The sequence below is a fragment of the Dysidea avara genome, chromosome 1 (assembly GCF_963678975.1).
Source record: "Dysidea avara chromosome 1, odDysAvar1.4, whole genome shotgun sequence".
Classification (NCBI taxonomy): Eukaryota; Metazoa; Porifera; class Demospongiae; order Dictyoceratida; family Dysideidae; genus Dysidea; species Dysidea avara.
Window position 1 is genome coordinate 53,753,375 of NC_089272.1, and position 23,184 is coordinate 53,776,558.

Below are 23,184 nucleotides of genomic sequence, written 5' to 3' on the forward strand. Positions count from 1 at the left end.
TTTAATAACATAATATTATGAATACTGAAGCCATGCCGACCACATCAAAAACTTCCAGACATGCCATAATTAATTTTGCAATTCATGTGCCTCCAAAAACCAATTACTGAAAAGTTAAGTGGCCATTACATTGCCTTATCCATTGTCAATAGACTAGAGACATCTGGTAGTTAGTTAGTCAAGACAAATGCGTGCAAAACTACATGCATTTGTCTTGTAAGCATGTATGCCTCACCTTGCCCCTTGTTGCTGTATAATACCGCTATCATAGTGAAACGCCACCTCTCCCAATACAACCCTGTACAAAGTTCCCACACTATCGACGCCATTTTTACGTTGTGATGTCAATGTGGATATAAGGTCCACACTGCAAAGCTGTTACAAAGAAAAGGTGAGGCTGTTTTCAGGTGGTATCGTTGGGCAAGAAAGCTGAAACTCCTAATATGCAGTTATGATGCATTTCAAATAAAGCATCATCTTTCTACCCAAAAGTTGAGTAGTCAAATGTTACTATATTTCTGTAGGGTTAATAACTACAGTATTTTTTATAAACAGTACAAAGCAGCTTTATACACTTGGAGAAAATTGGTACTACAGTGGAAATCTCAAAGTGAGATGAATCCCCACTGAGAACAATTTTAAGGACTACTACTGATTTTGAAGTGTTTTGGACTGTTTTAATAAGGCATTAAATTCTTTAGATAATTATAGTTATTTTGTGTTTAGCCCTATACTTATATAATTACAATTTCAGTGAGTGGCTAAGCCCTTTCCTAGCAAACTTAGGATAGTTGGGGGCTTCACACCACACCTTTGCCTCATCGTTTCTACTTCCTATGTCTCAATCAGAAATGTTATCTTTAATGAGTATGTAAATCATGTTCTTAAAGTATTTCAAATGCCGAAACTTTTAAGCTTGCCAAGAACTTGTATGATGTAATCTTGCAAATTGAGATCAAGTGTTGACCACATAAGTGAATAGATTAATGTGGTCACATGTTACTTTGTAGACAGGTGTGGTTCTAAGGGGATTTCACTGGTTTCTGGAAACCAGTCATTTTAAAACATTAAACAGTAAGCGAACTTTAAGTCTGTATAAAGGAGGTGTATTACTAATTTCTATAGTGATCAAACTAATACATATTGGAATATGACCTCAATAGTTTACCAGTCAGCATTGTAAGTGGGTCAGTACTGTTGACCCATTTGACCCACTGACCTGAATAGTAATCTGGATGGGACCCGGATCTGACCCGCATGTGACCCGGTTTAAATAAAATAGAGGCGTGCCCCAAGAGTTATAGATTAAAAGTCCACAAGTTCCACTAGTCAGCCCTACATTTTTTTACACTATAAAAAAATTGTCTGCAAGAACTGAGTAGCTACGTATTATCAAGTGGGTGTGGCTCCACGTACGTATTATCAAGTGGGGGTGGCTCCACGTAAGTTTACATGCAGCTACAGAATTTCCAGAAGTTAATTACCTACATTTCAAGGAGCAACACGGATCTGGTGATGCATGCATGCCCACAGAGCACAGCTGGTACAATTCTGATAAGTGGACGTGGCTCTACATACCCCGCACAGACAGCAAAGAATATTCCTGGATGGTGGGTGTGGCTCCACGTAAGTTTCTTGAGTGTTTACAACTGCATTTCCATTAATACAATCGAGCTTGTTAACTTATAGTCACACGTGATCTCATCCAGAGATGTTCAGTAAAGTGGATAAGACCCACCTGACCCGGACAAAATGTGACCCAAATGACCCGGATAATCCGGATGACCCGGCCCACTTACAACGCTGGTTGATCTTATTATTGAGGTCATAAAGTACAATACAGCTTTAATTATTCTGGAATATACTGAATGGTCATAGTGCTCTTAACAGAGGGCTTGGAGTATGTATACACGCAAAAAGTTTACTACAAGACATTAGTCATTGGGTAGCATTAAACTCCTGGTGATGATGGTGTCATGATAAAACATGTTACAGGTGATTATGTAAAGGTCACATGATGATGAATGATCTCTTACAATCTGGGAAGTTAAGTCGTTTAAGTCTAAGTCCTTGTAAGGTTAGGTAATCCAAAGGCTGCAGCACATGTTGCTGTCAGACCTTCAGTGCTGGTCACTGTAAAGCATTAATAATAATAATAATATTTAGCCTTCCCTCATAATAATTACAATTACTTCAAAAAATTTGGAATTTGTAATTAGAGTAGGGACCATAGCACATCGGTAAAAAGTACTGAAACAAGCTGGAGTAGTGCACGATATTAAATCACAGTAAAACAATAAGAAGTGTTATATCTCTACTGTGCTCCAAGATACCATAATGGAAATGCACAGTAGGGACATAACACTTCTTATTGTTTTACTGTGATTTAATATAGTGCACTACTCCAGCTTGTTTCAGTACTTTTTATCGATAAGCTATGGTCCCTACTCTAGTTACAAATTCCAAATTTTTTGAAATACTTGTTTGTTAACTTTTTTTTGTAAATAATTTTATTATGATTGGTTATGCATACTGCATTTGAAATGACACCATGCGCCCCAACCATATCATCTGAAAAGTGAAGTATCCATTACGCTTCGTTGTCAACCTGTTACACAGCAGTACGAACCAAGAGCTGTTCGAAAAGCATCTCTGCAACCCACGCATACCAAAAGAAAGGATTGGTGCCGTGCGCCCCAGTTATATAAATTATCATCTGAAAAGTGAAGTATCCATTACACTTCATTGTTGGCTATGTTCAACCTGTTACACAGCAGTACGAACCAAAAACTGTTTTAAAAATACCTCTACAATCGAAGTAGCCACCATGAACAATACGGACAATTTTCGTTATGAAGGAAAGCCATTACGTACTACCACCAAATCGACACTTTTCGCTGTCAGCAAGATGAATGGGACACAAAGGAGGACACCGGTAAGTCTATGAAGAATACATTGTATGTACTGCGATATGCCAAAAGGCACCTCTCGGGCTGAAGCGACGTCGAACAGTGAAAACATCAAGCCTGTAGCCTTAGCCGTTATCGAGTTACGCTTGTCTGAAGGCATCAGGCAGTCAGAAAATTCTGTTGAATAAAAAAATTTTAAAATTTCGTAGCAACTTGTGGAAAGCATTTCGGGTCAATCTGAAAGCTTGTTTGGGCTTAGTTTTCCCTAACCAATACTGCCTCATCGTCGTCTGGGGAAATTGAGGCTGTTTTTTGGGTGATGTTATTTTGTGGACCACGCCTACTCCTTTGTGGTGCCTACTATATCGTAGTGTATGATGAGTGCTAGGTGAACAGATAAGAAAAGCTGTATTTGTATAATTTTAACAATCTAAGCATAAATACTAACAATTTTAGCAGCCTATCAATGGAAATATAGGGCTTTTATGTTAAGGTGTTGTCAAAGCCCATAGCAAGTTTTAAGGGCAAATGGTAATTAGCTCTAAATAAAGATGAGGTGTGACTAGCTGGATACATTCTAGAAAAACACCAATACCCTGTATGTCATGCTATTGCACCTATTGATTAAAATAATGGTGTGAATGTACACTGATATGTATGAATGTACTATAATATTTTATCATTAATGTCTCCTTTTTGTGTACTTCTATAGCTGCCAGTGGAGATGTCCATCAGTAGCCAAGAACATTCCTTACAAGGTAATGACAACATGTAAATGTAATTGAGAAAATGATATACACAGTTATATGAATGTACATTATTCTGACACACAGTTACATATGTGTGTCCAGGGGAATACAGTGAAGATACAAGACACTTGATAGTGTGTTGTGTGGAAAGGAAACCCGAAGCATTCCAGCACACGACAGACAAGTGTGCAATATATAGGAACCTCACATTCTAAATAGTATGCAGGGGGCAGTCAGACCTTGCGCCCGGGCATTCCTAAAAACTAACTATGTCCATGAACCACATAATTTTTGGCATAATTTCTTTGTACTTTTTATCCCTGAATGTATCTATTGCAGTTATAGTAGTGATATGATGTAATTGATAAGAATAAAGGATAAATAATTAGTCTGGTACTTGTCAAATTAGTGTAAACCTCAATGTTTGTTTATATGTGGCTTCTGGTCAGTATTATGTAAACCATCAACTATTAAAATACCATTACCTTATTTGCAGTGATACTTATTCTAAACATTAATTTTATTCTAAAATACTGTGATGGCCATTCTGTATTAGCTTGAAAGTTGTAAAACTCAATAACAAAATAAAGTCATCATTTGTCCTGATTATTTTTGATTGTTAACATCACTCTCCCTCACTATTTTTTATTATGAACTCCAGACAGAAGGAGTCATGCTTGAAATTTCTCTAGGCCTCAGTTTTCCAGACAGGTAACCTCAGTGCAGGGCACGACAATACAGAGATACATTGAGAAAGCTGACACCACAATCAGAACCACCATCAAGCTTCAGGATGACTTGTGGCTTTACTTGGGAGCAAAAATGGTTGATAAAGCCAAAATATTGTGAGAAACAAATTGCCACCAAATCTCCAGGAAAGGATGTGCCTCGATCCAACACAGACTAATAGACCTCTCCAAAGTGCATCTGTAGAGTATATTCTAACACGGTTGTTTCTATTGATGTGTGTAATTCAACTGTTCTAATACAATGTATGTCTAACAAGGACACTTTCAGGCAAAATCACTGCGCATGTTAGAGGATATCCATACTTGGTTGAATAAGGCTTTTTACTGATGATAGAGAACTGTCAATAGTTGTAGGTAAGCCTTTGTTCTACCAGGTATGGATACCCTCTAAGTTACGCAGTGGTTTTCTACAGGCTTCATTGGCAGTTAGACACTCTCCCTCACTATTTTTATTAAGAACTCTTGCTTCTATTCTTCTTCGATTCACTCCTAACTCTCTATGTATCAATGCCCCAGACAACATACACTGTACATCAACTCTAATAGAATTCACAACTGTAAGTTGAAACAGGTTGATGCTCTGAGGTGAATGCAAATCTCATGATGTAATATGTAGGTCAGGCAGTTGCCCCCAACTTCAAAACTCTGCACATTTACTCTAATAGAATGCATACTGGTAATGCAATACTAACAACCACTTTTCATTAAAGGAATATACTTCCATTGATCTGATACAAACTATAAGCTAGGTGAGACATTGAGGGAGACATTCTTTTGTGTGCCTAAAGTTTTGACACATTGTGTTTGAAAATTAATGTAATGTTCAGTTTTATATCTAGACTAGATAGAAGTACAGATTAAGGTAAAAATAATCACATTAAATATCCATACACACTTTGATATTCAACACAACAGTGCCATAAAAATTATTGTAATAGTTCATGCACACACACACACACACGCACACACGCACACACACACACACACACACACACAAAGCCTATGTTAGAACAAAGCCTATGGAAGCCATGCAACATACAGCTATTGTGCCTCACAATATCAGCACTGGGATGCCTGTGCACCATTGAGCCTGTGCGGGAAAATCAGGCTAGTAACCTGTAGGAGGACTGTCCAGGTATTACAGAGAGAGGTAACAGAAGCCAAAGTTCTACAGCAATCCCAACACCACCAAATGCAGCAAGAGCAGATAGGCATTTGCTTCCTCAGTAAACACCAGGTACCCATTGATGGGTGGGGCGCTTCCCCAGATGACACCAGATCACCAGGTTCCTAATGGGTAGACTGGAGCAATGTAAGTAAAGTTTCTTGCTCCATGAAACAACAACACTAAATTGACATAACTGGGCATCAAACCTGGAATCTTCCAATTACCAGGCTGATGCTCTAGCTACTTTGCTAGGCAGCCTCACATACGCAAGGTCTCTCACACACACATGCACACACGCATGCACACACACACACAAACACACGCACACTACCAAAAAACTACTGTAATTGTTTTGAGCGTCATGATGCTTGTGAGTAGAATTGGAATAGCTGTTTGATGTGATGTGCTAAACACATGGTGAAGGAAGCTGACTTTGACAGTGGCACATCGGAATATTATCTTGCCAAGATACATAACCTACAGCACAAGATGTAGAAATATCTCACTCAGATACAGTACGTAGGTCAGCTTATACAACACTATTGAAATAGAATACATTCAACACTACTATACTGACTAGGCATACTGCCTGATGATGATTATGTTAACTATATCTAAAGTGACTCAGAGGCTCTGTCTCCTCATACTTGATGAAGATAGGTGCTGTGTTGTTATTGTTTAAGTCAGTAGGTTTATGTAATGATACACATCTTATGGTACGTCATCTTCAGGAGAACTGCATAGAACTGTTACTGATACTCAGGCGAGCAAAAATTCCAGTTTTAATATCCCCAACATCATCCAAACTGCGACATGCCACGTTTTGTCACTCAAGACACCAGGTCACTATAACAAACACTTCCAGAAATTTGGAACTAAGTTATATGGTGTATAAATGTGTATGTCACATTTCAAGAAAGAGTGAGATATTACCTAGCATACTATAAAACACATGATCATGCATGTCAAACTTTGCATATCAATCAACAACATGCATGCAGATACGTACTACTAACAGTGTTCACAACAATGGTCTTACAGTTCTATTTGCATGGGAACAAGTTGTTTATATATACTTCTTCTTGCAGTCTAAATCAAATTTTAAGGAGGTTTACATAATAAAATGCTAATTAGTGTTCATCAATCACACCAGCAAGAGTTTCAAATCAATCCTCTTTTAACTCAGTGGAAAGTCATTTGTTTCATGAATGAGAGCACAAGAGGAACTAGGGCCAAGAATATGGTTCAATGTCACAAGACAATTTTCATTAAGCATGACAAGCCTACACTGTGGGACCAATTCTAACTACATACTTTGAAGCCTGATGTATCTGGATTATGTAGTTGTAAAATGTATACATTAGTATACGTATTCCATTGTACATCTGATACAATTGCAGGAATTCACTAGCGTATTTTTATTATGATTTGTGAGTAATACTGTACCAATAATCTAAACATGCACCTCCTTAGATTACTAAGGTTAGGAGTGATAGTGTTTTAATGTACTAAACAATAAGGATACAAAAGATTGATTATTGTTACTAAGCCTCATTTTTATTCTAATAATTTTAAAGTAGTGCTATTATTCATAGGAGATGCTCGGGCTATGGCTAGTCGGACTACTCTGTACACACTTGTATGTGTCTGGCTGCATTGAACGAGGCTCTGTTGTACTGTCTCCTTCTTGTGTTATTATGCGGCAATGTTGAACAGAATCCTGGTCCGAATACAAGATATCCCTGTAGTCTTTGCTACCAGCCAGTTTGTTGGAATCAAAAGGCGCTTCTTTGTGACCCTGACCTTTGTGAAAAATGGACTCATTGTAAGTGTTGTAGCGTGGATAATTACATGTATGCTACTTATCAGAGGATGGAATGTTTTTCTTGGCCCTGTCCACATTGTTTGGTGGATACTATGCCATTTCATGACTGCTCAGTCCTGACTTCTGATGTGACCTCTACTAATAGTGATGTTAGCCAAGAACAGTCTAGTTTAATGCCAGTTGCTCAGGGGCTGCGTATTGCGCATTTAAACTGTCAAAGTCTTTTGCCACACAAGGATGAAATATTTAATTTGCTGTATAGTTTTCATCTTGATGTTTTAACACTTTCTGAAACATGGCTTGATGATACAATACCAGATAATGAGATTCTTCCTGGTGGATGTGATTATTCCCTTATTTGTCAGGATAAAAATCATTATGGTGGAGGTGTTGCTATTTTCACTTTTGTCATAGTCAGAAACTTGATTTTCAACTGGTGAGATTGAATCATTGTGGGTGGAGCTTTATCCTAAGAGTAAACAATCTTTACTGTTGTGTTGTGCCTATAGGCCTCCTTCTAAGTTTGACTTCTATGAGTACCTCACTTTGGAGTGTGAAAAGGGATTTTCATATGCCTCAAAAGTTTTGATAGTTGGAGACTTAAACTCTAATATCTTGTCTCCTCAGTTGCCCGAGTGTAAGCTATTGGATAGTTTTATTAATGGTTTTGACTTGTGTGAGATGTTTAAGGGGCCTACTAGAATTACAGAGTCTATACATCTACTCATCTAGATGTGTTTTTGACAAATTGTTCATTTGCTTTTACTGATGTACTAGTGAAACCTATTGGATTTAGTGATCATCATATTGTTATGGGGACCTACCTTGCTCGAAGGATGCATCTGCCACGTACTCACAAAGTGATTTCTGCTAGAAACTACAAGAAGCTTGATTCCAACTTGCTTTGTGATTTATTTACTGATACAGCCTGGGATGCTGTTTTTTCCTTCGACAATGTCAGTGATACTGTGCAGTGCTTTACTGCTGTGCTGCAGGGATTGTTGAATTTCTTAGTACCTGCACGTAAGTTATGTGTCAAGCAGAATATTAGTCCATGGGCTGCTGGTGCTGATGTTACTGCTGCTCGTCGTCAGAGAGACAGGCTCCATCACAAGGGTTTGGTTACTGGTGACTCAACAATCTGGCAGCAGTATCGTACATTATGTAAAAGAGTAAACAAACTGTTGAGGATTGCGAGGTGTGCATATTTGTCTCAGCTTGCTTCTTTGGCACAGGGACAAGCTTCTAAGTTTTGGTCTTATTTTTGCCATTTGTCATGTAGAAAGGCTCAGATGCCTATTTCTTTGGAGAACTTGAATTTTACACTTGATGATTTAAATCAGCATTTCCTGACTGTTGCTGATAAGGTTGTATGAGGAATTTCTCCTACATCTGTTTCCCCACTTTCATTTGTTACTACAGCTGAATCAACGTTTCAGCTCAACACTGTCTCTGAAGCACTGGTCATTTCCATTATTTCTAGTTTGGATACTAAAATGGCATCTGGTGTTGATGATATTTCTGTAAGGTTTATTAAGACTCATCCACTTTCATTTGGAAGACTTGTTAGGGTTATTAACCACAGTATTATTTCTGGAACATTTCCTGAATTTGGAAATACGCGATAATTACTCCAATACAAAAGTCCAAAGATAATATGGAACTAACAAAGTTTCGACCGATTTCAGTTTTACCAGTGCTTTCAAAGGTTTTAGAGCGGGTTGTTCATGATCAATTGGTTTCTTATCTGTTGAAGTTTAACTTATTATCAGACAGACAGTCTGGTTTTTGCCCACAACAGTCTACTCAGTGCATGTCACTGACTGTTGGCGCAAGGCCATTGATGAAAGTAAATTTACTGCTGCTGCCTTCTTGGATGTGTCTAAGGCTTTCAATTGTGTGAATCATGACATTCTACTGTCAAAGTTGGCTTGCTATGGAGTATTGGATGATTCTCTTGTGTGGTTTGCTAGTTATTTGTCATGCCGTAGGCAGCGGGTGTGTTTCAGGGTCAGCTTCTAACTGGAGTACGGTTCACACTGGTGTGCCCCAGGGGTCCATTTTGGGCCCTTTGTTGTTCAGTATATATATGAACAATATGCCATCTGTTGTTCATGGCTCTCAACTAAATATGTATTGTGATGATATGGAGCTTCATTGCTCTAGTGGTGACTTGCTCTCAGCACAATGTGGCTTACAGAGTGATATGGATTCTGTTGACTTTTAGTTGCAGACCAACCAGTTATGTCTTAGTGTGGGGAAATCTCATGTAATGCTGATTGGCTCTTGACAGAAATTACGGGATAGTGGCTTGTGTATCACTATAAGCGGAAGACAGCCTTCTCGAGTACCATCTCTTAAATATCTTGGAGTTTACATTGACGAAAATTTGACTTGGCAGAAGCATGCTCAATACATTTATCAGAAGGTGCAATCTAGGCTGCACTGTCTTTATCATTTGTGTCCCTTATCTAACAAGCTGTTTGGCAAGTTGTATTGTACTTTTGTCCTTCCTTTACTGGACTATTGTGATGCTGTGTGGTCACCTTCATCTGTACAGTACTTTAAAAAGTTTGAACGTATTCATTCTAAGTTTTGTTCATTGATTACCAGCTACACAAAGTCTTTTTTGCCATACTTTGGCTGAACGTAGAAAATTCCATACTGCCATCATTGTTTATAGAACTCTTCAGTGTTGGGAGTAACGCGTTACGTAATATTATTACTTTTGTGGTAACAAAGTAATATAACGAAATACGCTATGAAAACAGGTAATATAACGCAAGATATTTTACTTACAAACGTAACGCGTTACCTAAGTAATATAATTACTGTAACGAGTCTAATATGACCTAATATTATTACTAAAAGTAACAAAGTTAGCAATCTCATTAGTAATCCTCTGAGTAACGCCTAACCACAACGAAGTAATGAGGCCTACTGAATGAAGCTTATTCACTAGCTTCTTACTTATAACCAAGATTTGCACATTAATCATGTCACGTGATAAGGTGGTAGTTTCGCACGTGACAGCTTAAGGCTGTGGACACAAAGTAATATAATATGTAATATTATTACAGTTACTTTATTTTATGGGTAATATGTAACTGTAACTAAATAGTTATGTTGCAAGTAATATGTAATATGTAACTAGTTACTTTTACAAAGTAACTTGCCCAACACTGGAACTCTTCATCAGCTCTCATCATCTTACTTAAGAGAAACATTCAAGTACACTACAACAGTTACCTCCCATGTTGGAAGAAACAGTCATCACCTTTTTGTACCAAGAGTCAGGACTACATATGGCAAGAATAGTGTTTACTATAAAGGTGCACAGATTTGGAACTCATGTTATGTATGGGCACTGCTGAAAAGCAGTAGTTTTCTACTGATGCTGTCTCCCCCCCCCCCCCCAAAAAAAAAAGGATAATAGCGTCTGGATTCCTGTAATTATTGTGTGTGTGTGTGTGTTGTTTAGTGTGTTTGTGTGCATGCAACCTCATATACCCACAAGAAGAAGCAATTTTGCAGCCAGTGCATGAGAAATGAAGGTACGTAGTATAAAGCCTGTAGTGAAATTTCAGACAAGTAAGCTCTATGTTGAGGTTATTGGTTTGTCCCAGTTAATATGTTAGAGTAAAAGGGATATCGCAGCGTGTAATAGGAACCTTTCCTAGTTGGCTGTATGGACAATTTGAGTATATCTACACCTACGTATCTAGTAGTGTGTCAAAATGAAGGGTAGTCTAGCGGAGAGTTTTTATAAGATAACACAATAGCTATATGTAAAAGATTCCATGCATTTTTGTGGTTTAAAGTGGCTTCTTCAAGGTACTGTGAAACAATTTATGAATTACAATAAAATTTAATTGTTATAATGTTGAATGTATTATATTATACAACAAAAATTTTTCACTCTTGATATTAATGTTTAATATAATAAAATGTTTAACATAATAAAATGGTGATTTTAAGATATTATTACAGGGTGCCTGGGTTTTAGAAGTAGCACAACATCTAATGTCATGGACGTATCATTTATAACAAAGCTGTAAATGTGTCCAGTACACAGTGAAATCAAAGTAATGAAAGGTTTTCACTGGAGTTCATTCGTGGATGATGACTTGCCAGCAAATTGTTGTAGTGTGTGCTTGTAATATAAGTGTATACTTCTTTAGTTTGTGTGATGGTGTTATGATATCATTATTGCACGTATTTAGCTCACAGTACACCAACTACACAACAGCTTCTGTCATTGGTGATACCTCATGTGGCTAGTAAATGGTATGAGGTAGGAGTGATGTTACTAAAGGCAGAACAGGAGAAACAGTTGCGTCAGATTAGATCAGACTTTGGTAATGAAGGGACAAAGAGGTGTTGTTTAGAGATGTTTGATTACTGGAGGCAGACTAATCCTGAAGCCAACTGGTACCATTTAGTAGCTGCATTGAAGTCACCAGGTGTAGAACTACATGTTGTTGCTGCTGATATTGAGAGGAGCTTTTCTGGTAATTGAATTATGTGACATGTATATTATTGTTTCGTAACCAGGTATGCTTCCACAGTCTGGAAATGTACCTGGCTTCCTAAAATGTTATCATGTATGTATTAAGGCTGGGAATTTAACCGATACTTACGATACCAAGTATACATACTAAGGATATTATGTATGCTGATTCCAATACTAATACCGATGTTCATTTATAATTTTCTTAACATTTGTATTTGACTAGTACATGAAATGAAAATGTATGCATAAAGTAAACCTGTTGTTTGAAATATTCTGTAGCTTAAGTAAAGTTAGCAGTTAGTCTGCTTCCTAATGATTATTTTGCAGACAAAGAAACTGTGAAATAATTTTATTATTTACTTCTTTTCCCTGTCATGCTCCACACTTCTAATCAGTGTGCTCAAAGGAAACTAAATTAGCATTGAGGTTCTAAATATTTTGATACCAAACTAGCCAATACTGGTAGAATTGACTCCGATACCAATGCTGATGCCAGTATACCAGTGCAACCTTAGTATGTATATATGAATGAATATGATTTAATTATACTTGAGCTAAACCTATTAAGATGATTGTAAGGGAAAATTAGGAAGTTTACAAATAAAAGCAACTAATAAGGAAGGTCATACATCTACACCTATACTCATACTATTGGGCATATTTAAGACACAACCTGTTGATAGGTATACCCACGGCCATGACTGAAGTATTGATTAAATGTGACTGGCTCTGCAAGATTATAATGTGTCGATTATGCAGTAAATATGCTTCCAAATTATAAAACAAGGTTTCCATAGTACTTGAAGGAAGACACTAATGGCAAAAACTTTGGTGTCATTGTGTTACCCAAGAAAGAAGTTTGAAAATCTTTGTATTGTATCTAGTGCTCCAAGGAGATGAAAGGTATGAGCATTAATTTATTAACATGAGGTTTGTGGTTTACTCTCGTCTTTTCCTCACACCTGTAACAGATATTGTTGTCTAATAGTTAAGTAGGTAGTCTTTGTAGTTATTAACACTAGAGGTGTATATAGGGCACAAGATATGTAGTATATATAAGGATGCACATGTATTGTGGGGAGTGGTTGTTGTAAGCTGTGAGAGTGACAAGTACTAAGATTGTAACACTGGCGTAGTTGGCAGGATAGAGTATAGTGGTGAACCTGGACCACGACTACAGGGCGATTGATCCGTTTCATAACCTCAAACGCTGAAGCTGTTGTACTGTGGCGATCGTCTGATAATGGTACCCAATAAGGTCACGACACTGTAGCATTTGTGTGCTGTAGTTTTCATGTGTGTGTTCCTGTAGATACTTCTGAGCGAGATGTTGATGGAAATGTCCATGGAAGCGCCTGCAGCCTTCACACCTTCCGTGTCTCGTGATCACAGACCGTTCCTACTCCCAGAAATGTTCAGCGGAGATGAAAGGTATGAAGACTGGATAGTTATCTTTGAGAGTGTGGCTGCTATAAACAGCTGGAGTGACAGTGAGAAGGTACTGTGGCTAAGAATAGCGTTAAAAGGGAAAGCTCACGTGGCGTACAATCGGTTGTCTCACGAGACCCGGGAATCATATAAGGCCAGCATTTCTGCTCTGAGAAATCGTTTTGAACCATTTAGTAAGAGAGAACTCTATAAGATTAACTTTGAACGCAGAACAAAACATGGTGAGGAAAGTTGGGCAGATTTCGGCGATGATTTGGTAGTGTTGGCAGACCGAGCGTACCCAGATTGGCAACCGGAGGCAAGGGAACTGTTAGCGCTCGATCGATATCTAGATCAGTTATTCCCTCAACAGATAAGTTTTCATGTTAGACAGCGACGCCCGAAGACAATTGACGAAGCTGTCGCTGCGACTGTGGAATTTCAGTTTCTTTTATTGAGCATTCATTCTAACCAGGGACTATGCGACCTGGATGTTAGTAACCAAGAGGAACTGAAGCGACCAGTGAACACCAGTAAAGATAGTATAATGGAAATGCTCCAGAAATTAACAGATCGTTTAGGAAAACTTGAGGTGGCTGCAGCAGGACCACTAAATCCAGAAGATTGGGGTGCTGAAACGGAACGCACTACCACCAACGTGAACCAGTATGCAGGAGGCAATATTTTTACAGATCAAACTCAACATCCTAACCAGCCCCAGCTGAGTGAGACCAAGCCCAGTTCAACAAATTCTGGTGACTACAGGCAGCACAAGTGTGCATGTACCACAATCTCAATTAATAGTGTTAGCAGTTATTATTTGTCAGGGAATGTGTCCATTTCTCCTGTGGCATTTTTGGTAGATACTGGCGCTGGAGTTTCACTTATGTGTCAGACTGTTTGGGATAAGGTTAAACCAGCTGATTGTAAACTGGATGCTAAGGTAGCACACAACCTGGTGAGTGTTGATGGTAACCCGATCAAAATAAATGGTTCAGCTGTCATTCCTTTCTCAATAGCAGGCTTGTCATTTCAGCAAGAGTTCATTATCGCTGAGCAGATCACTGCTGATGCCATCCTAGGTGTGAACTTCCTTGAATCAAACAAATGTGTTTTGAACTTGGCAAATAAAGAGATGTCAGTAGGACACCACGGTGTGCTACCACTTGCAACTAATCCTTGCCACACCACACAGAGTCCAGTCAAGGTTACCATAGTAAACACACTGGAGATCCCAGCCACAAGTGAGCTAAAAATATTAGCTCGTATCCATACTACTTCAGCTGGTGGAACGTGGTTAGTTGAGGGGGAAAAGCAGTCCTCTGTACTGGTAGCTCGAGCGGCAGTGATGCCTTACAATGGCCTTATACCAATTAGAATAATAAACACCAGTTTAGTGCCAACAACCTTGCATAAAGGAACAAAATTGGCTATGGCTGAAAGCATTGATGAAGTGAGTATCAGTGCTGTGCAGGAATTTCTACTAGATCAGCCCACCAATAGCCCTAACCTTACATTGCATACACCTTTACCTGATGAACTGAGCCAAGATCAACGAGATACTTTTATGGCACTTTTAGCTCGATATTCTGACATCTTAGTCAGCCATGCAGAAGATCTTGGTGTAACTGATGTTCTAAGCCATCATAATTATTAATACTGGAAATGCTCAACCAATCCGCCAAACTCCAAGAAGAGTTCCACTACCACACAGAGTGAAGGTGCATGATACACTAGGGTGGATGATACACTAGACACCCTTTCAGGCTCTGTGTGGTTTTCCACTCTCGACCTCAAGAGTGGATACTGGCAGGTGAAGGTAGCTGAGGCTCATCGTGAGAAGACAGCTTTCTGCACTCAAGAAGGATTGTTTGAATTTAATGTGATGCCGTTCGGTCTTTGCAATGCCCCAGCTACCTTACAACGTCTGATGAATGCAGTACTTGCAGGGCTTCAGTGGACCAGCTGTCTAGTGTACATCGATGATATTATTATTGTTGGCCAATCATTTGAACAGCACATACAGAATCTTCAACAGGTATTTGAAAGACTGAGGCAAGCAGGGCTCAAGCTCCAGCCCAAGAAGTGCCAGTTTTTGCAACGGGAGGTGACATTCCTAGGACACACAGTATCATCTGCTGGCATTGGTCCAGACCCAGAAAAAACATCTAAGGTTGCACAATGGCCTACTCCATCCTCTGCCCTTGAAGTACAGCAGTTCTTGGGTCTGGCGAATTATTACCGAACGTTTATTAGAGACTTTGCTATGAGAGCAAAACCCCTTCATCAACTTACTGAGAAGAGATCAAAATTCATCTGGACACAGCAATGCCAAGAGGCTTTTGAACACTTGAAACATTGTCTAACATCATCACCAATCTTAGCCTTACCAGACTGGTCTCGGCCCTTTGTTGTTGACACAGATGCCAGTGACGCTGGTATAGGGGCAGTTTTATCTCAAGTGGATACAACTGGAACCGAGCATGTTGTATGCTATGCAAGCAGGTTACTCAGTAAGTCAGAACGCAACTATTGTGTAACACGTAAGGAACTTTTAGCTGTGGTGACATTCATACAACATTTCCGACAGTACTTGCTTGGAAGAGTCTTTACAGTGCGCACCGATCACGGGGCCCTGACCTGGCTCCAGAATTGCAACGAACCGGAGGGTCAATTAGCCCGGTGGCTTGGAGAAATTGCAGGAGTACCACTTTTCAATTGTGCACCATCCTGGGAGGAAACATAGTAATGCAGATGCTTTATCTAGGTATCCCTGCAGACAATGTGGCAGAATGTCCCATTTTACAGAACAACCAGTAGCTGTAATTACCACTGGAAACTTAGTTGGTGGCTATTCTAAACAAGAGTTGCAACAGGCTCAGAGGGAAGATAGCTGTGTTGGAGAAATTTTGGCTGCTAAAGAACATGATGAACGACCATCCTCACAATATGCGAAAGGACAAAACATCCCCTATCGGTGACTACTGCAACAGTGGGACCAGTTAATTGTCCGTGATGGATTGCTGTGGAGACAGTATGCCCAACCAGATGAACAACCAGGCTGGTTACAACTAGTAATTCCCAGAAGCCTCCAAGATGAGATCCTAACAGAAGTGCATGAGGGAGTCACAGGAGGGCACCTTGGAAAGGATAAAACCCTTTACCACCTCAAGGAGCGGTTTTACTGGCCAGGCCATTATAAGGATGTCCAAGAATTTTGCCTAACCTGTGCAGTCTGTGCCACCAGGAAATCAGCCACAACTGGACAAAAGGGCTCCCCTTGGTATAATTACAGCTGGGTACCCTTCACAGATTATGGCAATGGACTTGGTGGGCCCTCTTCCAGAAAGTGAGAAGGGTAATCTATACATAATGGTGGTAGGTGACTACTATACCCACTGGATGGAGGCCATCCCAATTCCAAGTCAAGAGGCTGTGACAGTAGCAGAGAAGTTGGTAGATGGAAGTTTTTATGAGATTCTCGACCCCTGAGCAACTGCACACTGATCAGGGTATACAATTCGAGTCAAACCTAATGAAAGAGATATGTAAACTTCTAAATATTCACAAAACCAGGACAACACCCTATCACCCCCAGTGTGATAGCCTGGTTGAGAGATTTAATAGGACAATGCTGAACATACTAGCTTCTTGTGCCAAGGAAAATCCGTTTGAATGGGAAAAACATATCCGCAAGATCTGTATGGCTTATAATTCCAGCATTCAGGCATCCACTGGCTTCACCCCATTTTATCTGATGTTTGGACGTCAAGCTAAACTCCCTATTGATGTGATGTACAGTACAAACACACCGGGCACCACAACCAAGCTTACATGTGAATATGCAAAGTCCCTACAGAAGACAATATCTGAAGCATTTGTGTGGGCCAGAAACCACACTTCCAAGTATCATCAACGACATAAAGAACTGTATGATAGGAGTGTGCATGGCAAACCTCACAAAAAGGGAGAATTGGTATGGTTACATACACCACCATCAAGTAGAAACACTAGTAGGAAGCTTTATCATCCGTGGTCAGGACCTTTTCGAGTATATAGTAAAGCAAATTTCTGAGTCAACTTACCAGATTCAGCAATTGGTTGGTAGGAAAAGTCACAAGGTAGTACATTTTTATCGGCTCAAGCCATGCCCACCGAACATTTGACTTCAACAAGCTGAACAGCCAACATCTACTACTTCTGATGAAATGCAAAATCGAGGAGAGTCAATTTCACCTCCCCGGAGGACATATATAGGAGAACACCTCCAGTTAATAGATGATGATGAGGAAGAGTTAAGATCTACACCTACAGTAACTGTGGATGTGGCTCCAGTTCCCCCTACAAGTAGATATCCCCAAAGAGAGAGGCAACCTCCACAGAGATATAATGACTTTGTTTCACATTAAGACAGGGCATCTTCTTCAAAGGGAGGGGGTGATATAACAGATATTGTTGTGTAATAGTTAAGTAGGTAGTCTTTGTAATTATTAACACTAGAGGTGTATATAGGGTACAAGATATGTAGGATGCACATGTATTGTGGGGAGTGGTTGTTGTAAGCTGTGAGAGTGACAAGTACTAAGATTGTAACACACCTTTCACCTTCACCCTAGTTGTGGGAGGGACCTGGAAGACATACCTTATGTACCTAGCGATGCACCCGGCATATGAATGAATATGATGCTTGTCATTCTACACACACTTAAGCAAAGCAGGTGTGAGAGAAATTTAGGAATTTTACAATTAAAAAGGGAGGTCATGCATCTACACCTGCAACTATATACATATGTACATATACTATTGGGCATTTAATTCACACTTAAGATACAACCGTACCTGTTGATACATATGTCTGCTTAGATTGTAAAAGGTATGTATATCTCCGTATACAAGACTACATTTAAATGTTGTAACCATCAAACAGTACACTAGTACAGTTTAAGTAGGGATTGCATCAAAAGTGACGCGCGCTGCCTAAACTTCTGCCTTTAAACATCATCCTAGAGACATCTTATGCCACGAAAATCACCTTTACGGAATAATATTAGTCCATCTAACATGAAATACAGCATTAAAAAACAAGAAAACACTTACCTGTGACCAGATAGAGAAGTTTAAATAAAACTTCCAAAACTTGAAATTTCGCTTCACTCACGCACTGACCACAGCTGCAAGCCTAGAGCCCAAACGAAGCAGCACACAGTCACCATTTTGCGCCACAACAACAAACTCACCAGTGGGATGTGCCTTTTGGGGTTCTGATGAGTGTACGCCCTGTGTGCCTTGTCTTTCCTTTGTCTTCAATCAGGTTGGTTGTCTTCTTCTTCAAGCATCGAAACCATACTGGAGAAGAAAAAACTAAACTGTAAACTGGAACCTGTGAAATAGTTAAACATTCTCAAAGGGTGATAACAATATGGAACAAGGTTAATTAAAGATAGTTCTAGAACTGACCTAGAGTTATAGTATAAATAGACAGACTCTTTATTTTATTGTTTCTGGTGCACTTTTTGCTGTTGTTGTTACTTTGCTGTATGTGCTGATTTGCTTAAAGAATTAATTGCTAATCTGTCAGTAACTTAGTAGAGAAAGAGACTCAATATAGACAGTTGTGTGATCTCAGGACCACATACTGAGGCATTAATTTTATGTATCGACACTTTTCTGTAGACACCACAAAATTATTTCAGAAAGCGCTTATGCTGCTGAAAGAGCGGAGCGCTTATAATTTTAAGCGTTGCACATGAAATCTATGGTGAAACATTATGTCACTTAGACTTTTGCCAACACCTGGACTGCAATCAACAAGGAGATTTGTTACTTAATAGACGTACTGAGACTCGATGACTTGATCCTCTGAACACACTGACTCATCAGCCAGACGGTAAGATCAGCGAGTGATTGGATAGTACTTGAGTAGAAATTGTATTACTTCATCCTGTCACTCAAGACTAAGCTCCAGACAACTGAAAGGGCCTATTTGTTCGAACAACTTCCGGCCCAGGTGAATAGAATGCGGACCATCATACTGAGACGGATCATAGATCAGAGCGCCGTTGCTACTACCATCAAAGGTAAGCTATGCATGCTACTACGGGCCTATGTGCTTCCAATTTTGGCACAGTGCATACTTACAGGAACTTAATAGCTAGCTCACAAGTTATACTGTATCTAGCTGTGCTACAACAAAAAAACTAAACAAACTAATATTTTTAAAAATTGTTAATTTAAAAATGAAGTAGGGATCTATGCAATAAAAACTAGTGAAACAAGAGATGAATGATGGTATTACAGCATAGCTCGATGGGAAACTCCCTACTTTGGCACATTAGCTATAATTTTGCTCAATGCCAAAAGTAGGGACTTTCCCGCCAAGCTATGCTGTAATACCATCATCTCTTGTTTCACTACTTTTTATTGCATAGATCCTACTTCATTTTTAAAGTAACAATTTTTAAAATATTTGTTGTATTAAGTGCCTGTAGTTATTTTCCATATTACTACTGTACAAATCAATCTTTCTGTTATTACGTACCACTTTGTAGTGTTGTAGCTTCTAAAGCTGTTGACTTTTAAGCCAGAAATCTTGCTTGGCTATGCCGTTAGCTAATATGAAAATTAAATGGAATTCACAAAAGTGCAAATATGTGGGGACTTAGTCATAAATGTCCACTAGTATAACAGCAGATCCATGGCCTCTCTTGTTTCATTGCTTTTATTTAAGTAGGGATCCCCCAAAAGTGACATGTGCCACTTAAAATGTCAATGTTAAAAACCATCCCAGAGACATCTTATGCAACTATTACCTTTACAGAATAATATTAGCCAATTACACATCAAATACAGCATTAAAAACAAGAAAACACTTGGATATTAAATACTGAAACTCAAGTTTTTGTCTGCCACCTTGCCTACCTGGCCACAGTTGCAGTTGCAAGGCTGGAGGCCAAACAAAGCAGTGCATGACCACAATTTTATGAATAAACTCACCGGTGGCATGTGTCTTTGAGGTTCCAACAAGTATGTGCCGTCCGTTGTCCTTCCTTTTATCTTTGTTCTGTATCATCTTGAACAGTATTATTAGATGCCACAAAATTATTTAAAGTGATTATGTAAGAGGTACTAGACACTCAGTAGATGCCTGCAACTTCACAATAGTAAGACTATTCCCATTAACAATCTTGGTTGATTATATTAATGATCGAGCACAGAGACTGTACAAACAATCTATTTACTCAATCATGATGACCACAGGTATAGCCATAGATTCTATGGTATATCTATTAGCACAGTGAAAATAATTATGAAATAGTGACCAGCCTCTTGGACCGTGTATAGGTGAGAGGTTGACTTGAGATGCTCTAATACAGCAGTCAGTCTAATAGAATAGTCACATGTGTATAGCTATTAAACACCATCATGATTATGGTGAACAATATAAAATTAAGTATATATATATGTATGTATGTATGTATATGGATTCTCGTTCAACATACAACCATGTATCTGTCCAATTTGGGTCAGCTGTGGGCATGGCGAGGAAAGCAAACACGCTAATTATAAAAATAAAATTACAGCTAACATACGAATTAAAAACAGTCTGGGTTGATTGTCCATTCTTTGGAGTTTCTACCATAAAAATTCTCTGTGAAGCAGAGATTGAGGCACTAGCCATTTTATTCAAAAGTCTTCTAGCACTCGCTTTAGAAAATAAGGATGCTTGCTGGGTAAAATTAATTACATCCTTATATGAATTAATTACAAGAATATAATTAGGTTGAAAACGATACCCAACACTAACTTCCACAGTTCTGTAGCAGTGAGAAATCTTTAAACAATTTAACTCAACCAAAAGTGGTACATATCAATGAAGAGACTGTTATAGATGACAATATCAGGTCAATAAGGAGTGACTAAACAGTGGAACAGATATGGTTTCTGGAGGGGAATCATTAAAGTAAAATCCCTACAGGTCTGCATAGACACTGACTACTTAGCAATCAGTAAAGAGGGTAGTTAACTTGGATGACATAGTGAACAATACTTGATTATACCTATAGGTGTACCTTTGCTGAGACAGTGCTTCTGGGCAACCATCCACAATATGAGCGGTAGTTGGTTGACAGGGCACACTTGGCATCACACTAGATGTGCCAACAATGCAGGTTAACTTCAGTAGGCAATGTATCCGAGGATGCTCTTAAAAAGAAGGAAAGTTGCCCAGAGTAAAACCAACCAGTAACTTATTCCAAGTTCTACAACTAGTCTCTAATCTAGCAGAATCCAAAAAATTGTATTGTACAGTAAGTTGATTGAGATGGGCTTCGTTGCCTGACACAGTGTTGCTGGTTAATTGGTCTTTAGCTCTCTTGTACAGAGGCCACGCTGATGGCATACCAGACACTTGGTTTTGGGCAGCCGATCAGATGGAATAATCCTGACTCTGGAACTGCAGAAAATCATTACCAGGATGGAGATGTAAGCCTAATTCCTGCAGCCAGGGATAAGATGATACACAAATACAGGAAAGCAAACTAAGTTTAGTCTCTCTAGACACATGAGAAACACTAGGGCATCATATTCCAGGATAGTATAAGATCACTCAAGTTTCATTTCTTGGAAACTGCATGTAACCATCATACAGTACAATAGTACTGTATAGTAGGGACCACAAAGGAGTAGGCGTGGTCCACGAAATAGCTTCATCCAAACACCAGCCTCAATTTTCCCCAACGACGATGAGGCAGTATTAATTAGGTAAAACTAAGCCCAAACAAGCTTTCAGATTGACCCGAAATACTTTCAACAAGTTGCTACAGAATTTTGAAAATTATTTATTTAATGGATTTTTTACTGACTGACTGCCTGACTGACTGACTGATGCCTTCAGACAAAATAACAGCTAAGGCTACAGGCTTGATTTTTTCACTGTTCGACGTTGCTTCGGCCCGAGAGGTGCCTTTTGGCATACCGCAGTATGTACAATGCATTCTTCATGGACTTACCAGTGTCCTCCTTTGTGTCCCATTCATCTTTCGAAAACTGTCGATTTGGTGGTGCACAGGATGGCTTCCCTCCGTAATGGAAATTGTCTGTATTTTTTCATAGTGGCTGTATTGATCGCAAAGGTGTTTTTCAAACAGTTCTTGATTCATACTGCTGTGTAACGGGTTAAACATAGCTTACAACGAAGCGTAATGCAGATAATTGATATAACTGGGTGTGTGGCACCATTTTCTTCTTTTGGTTTACATGGATTGAAGAGGCACTGTTCGAACAGTTCTTGGTCTGAAATGATTGAACATAGCTGACAACAAAGCATAATGGATACTTCACTTTACAGACGATAATTGATATAGCTGGGGCGCGAGGCGCCATTTCAGATTCAGTATGCATGGGTTCACCATGCAGTCATAATAATTATTTACAAAAAAAGTTAACAAACAAGTACACAGAAAGATTTGGAATTTTAAACTAGAGTAGGGACCATAGTACATCGTTAAAAAGTACTGAAACAAGCTGGAGTAGTACATGATATTAAATCACAGTAAAACAATAAAAAGTGTTATATATCCCTACTGTGCTCAAGATACCATATGGAAATGCACAGTAGGGATATAACACTTCTTATTGTTTTACTGTGATTTAATATTGTGCACTACTCCAGTTTGTTTCAGTACTTTTTATCATTGTGCTATATATGGTCCTTACTCTAGTTGAAAATTCCAAATTTTTCTGTGTACTTGTTTCTTTAGATAACGAGTGACCATAGACTCAAGTTGATTAATAGTGTGGTTAGTAATTGCATCAATGCATAAATTAATGAAACGCGTATATTAA

At 38.9% G+C, this 23,184-nt stretch overlaps 1 protein-coding gene and 1 long non-coding RNA gene across 2 annotated transcripts in view; one reads left to right on the plus strand and one right to left on the minus strand.

The window, feature by feature from the left end:
• Window positions 1-23,184, plus strand: part of LOC136269212 (uncharacterized) — a 47,637-nt gene that overhangs the window by 2,668 nt on the left and 21,785 nt on the right. The window contains exons 2-3 of the mRNA XM_066064719.1: window positions 3,622-3,667; window positions 11,624-11,911. Coding sequence (XP_065920791.1) covers window positions 3,634-3,667; window positions 11,624-11,911 — 322 coding nt within the window. The 5' untranslated portion in view covers window positions 3,622-3,633. The remainder of the gene's footprint in view (window positions 1-3,621; window positions 3,668-11,623; window positions 11,912-23,184) is intronic.
• LOC136269222 (uncharacterized) lies at window positions 18,168-19,081 on the minus strand. The gene is made up of 3 exons (XR_010707249.1): window positions 18,579-19,081; window positions 18,439-18,520; window positions 18,168-18,373 (listed from the first exon to the last, which is right to left on the minus strand). It is a non-coding gene; the product is annotated as an uncharacterized lncRNA (long non-coding RNA).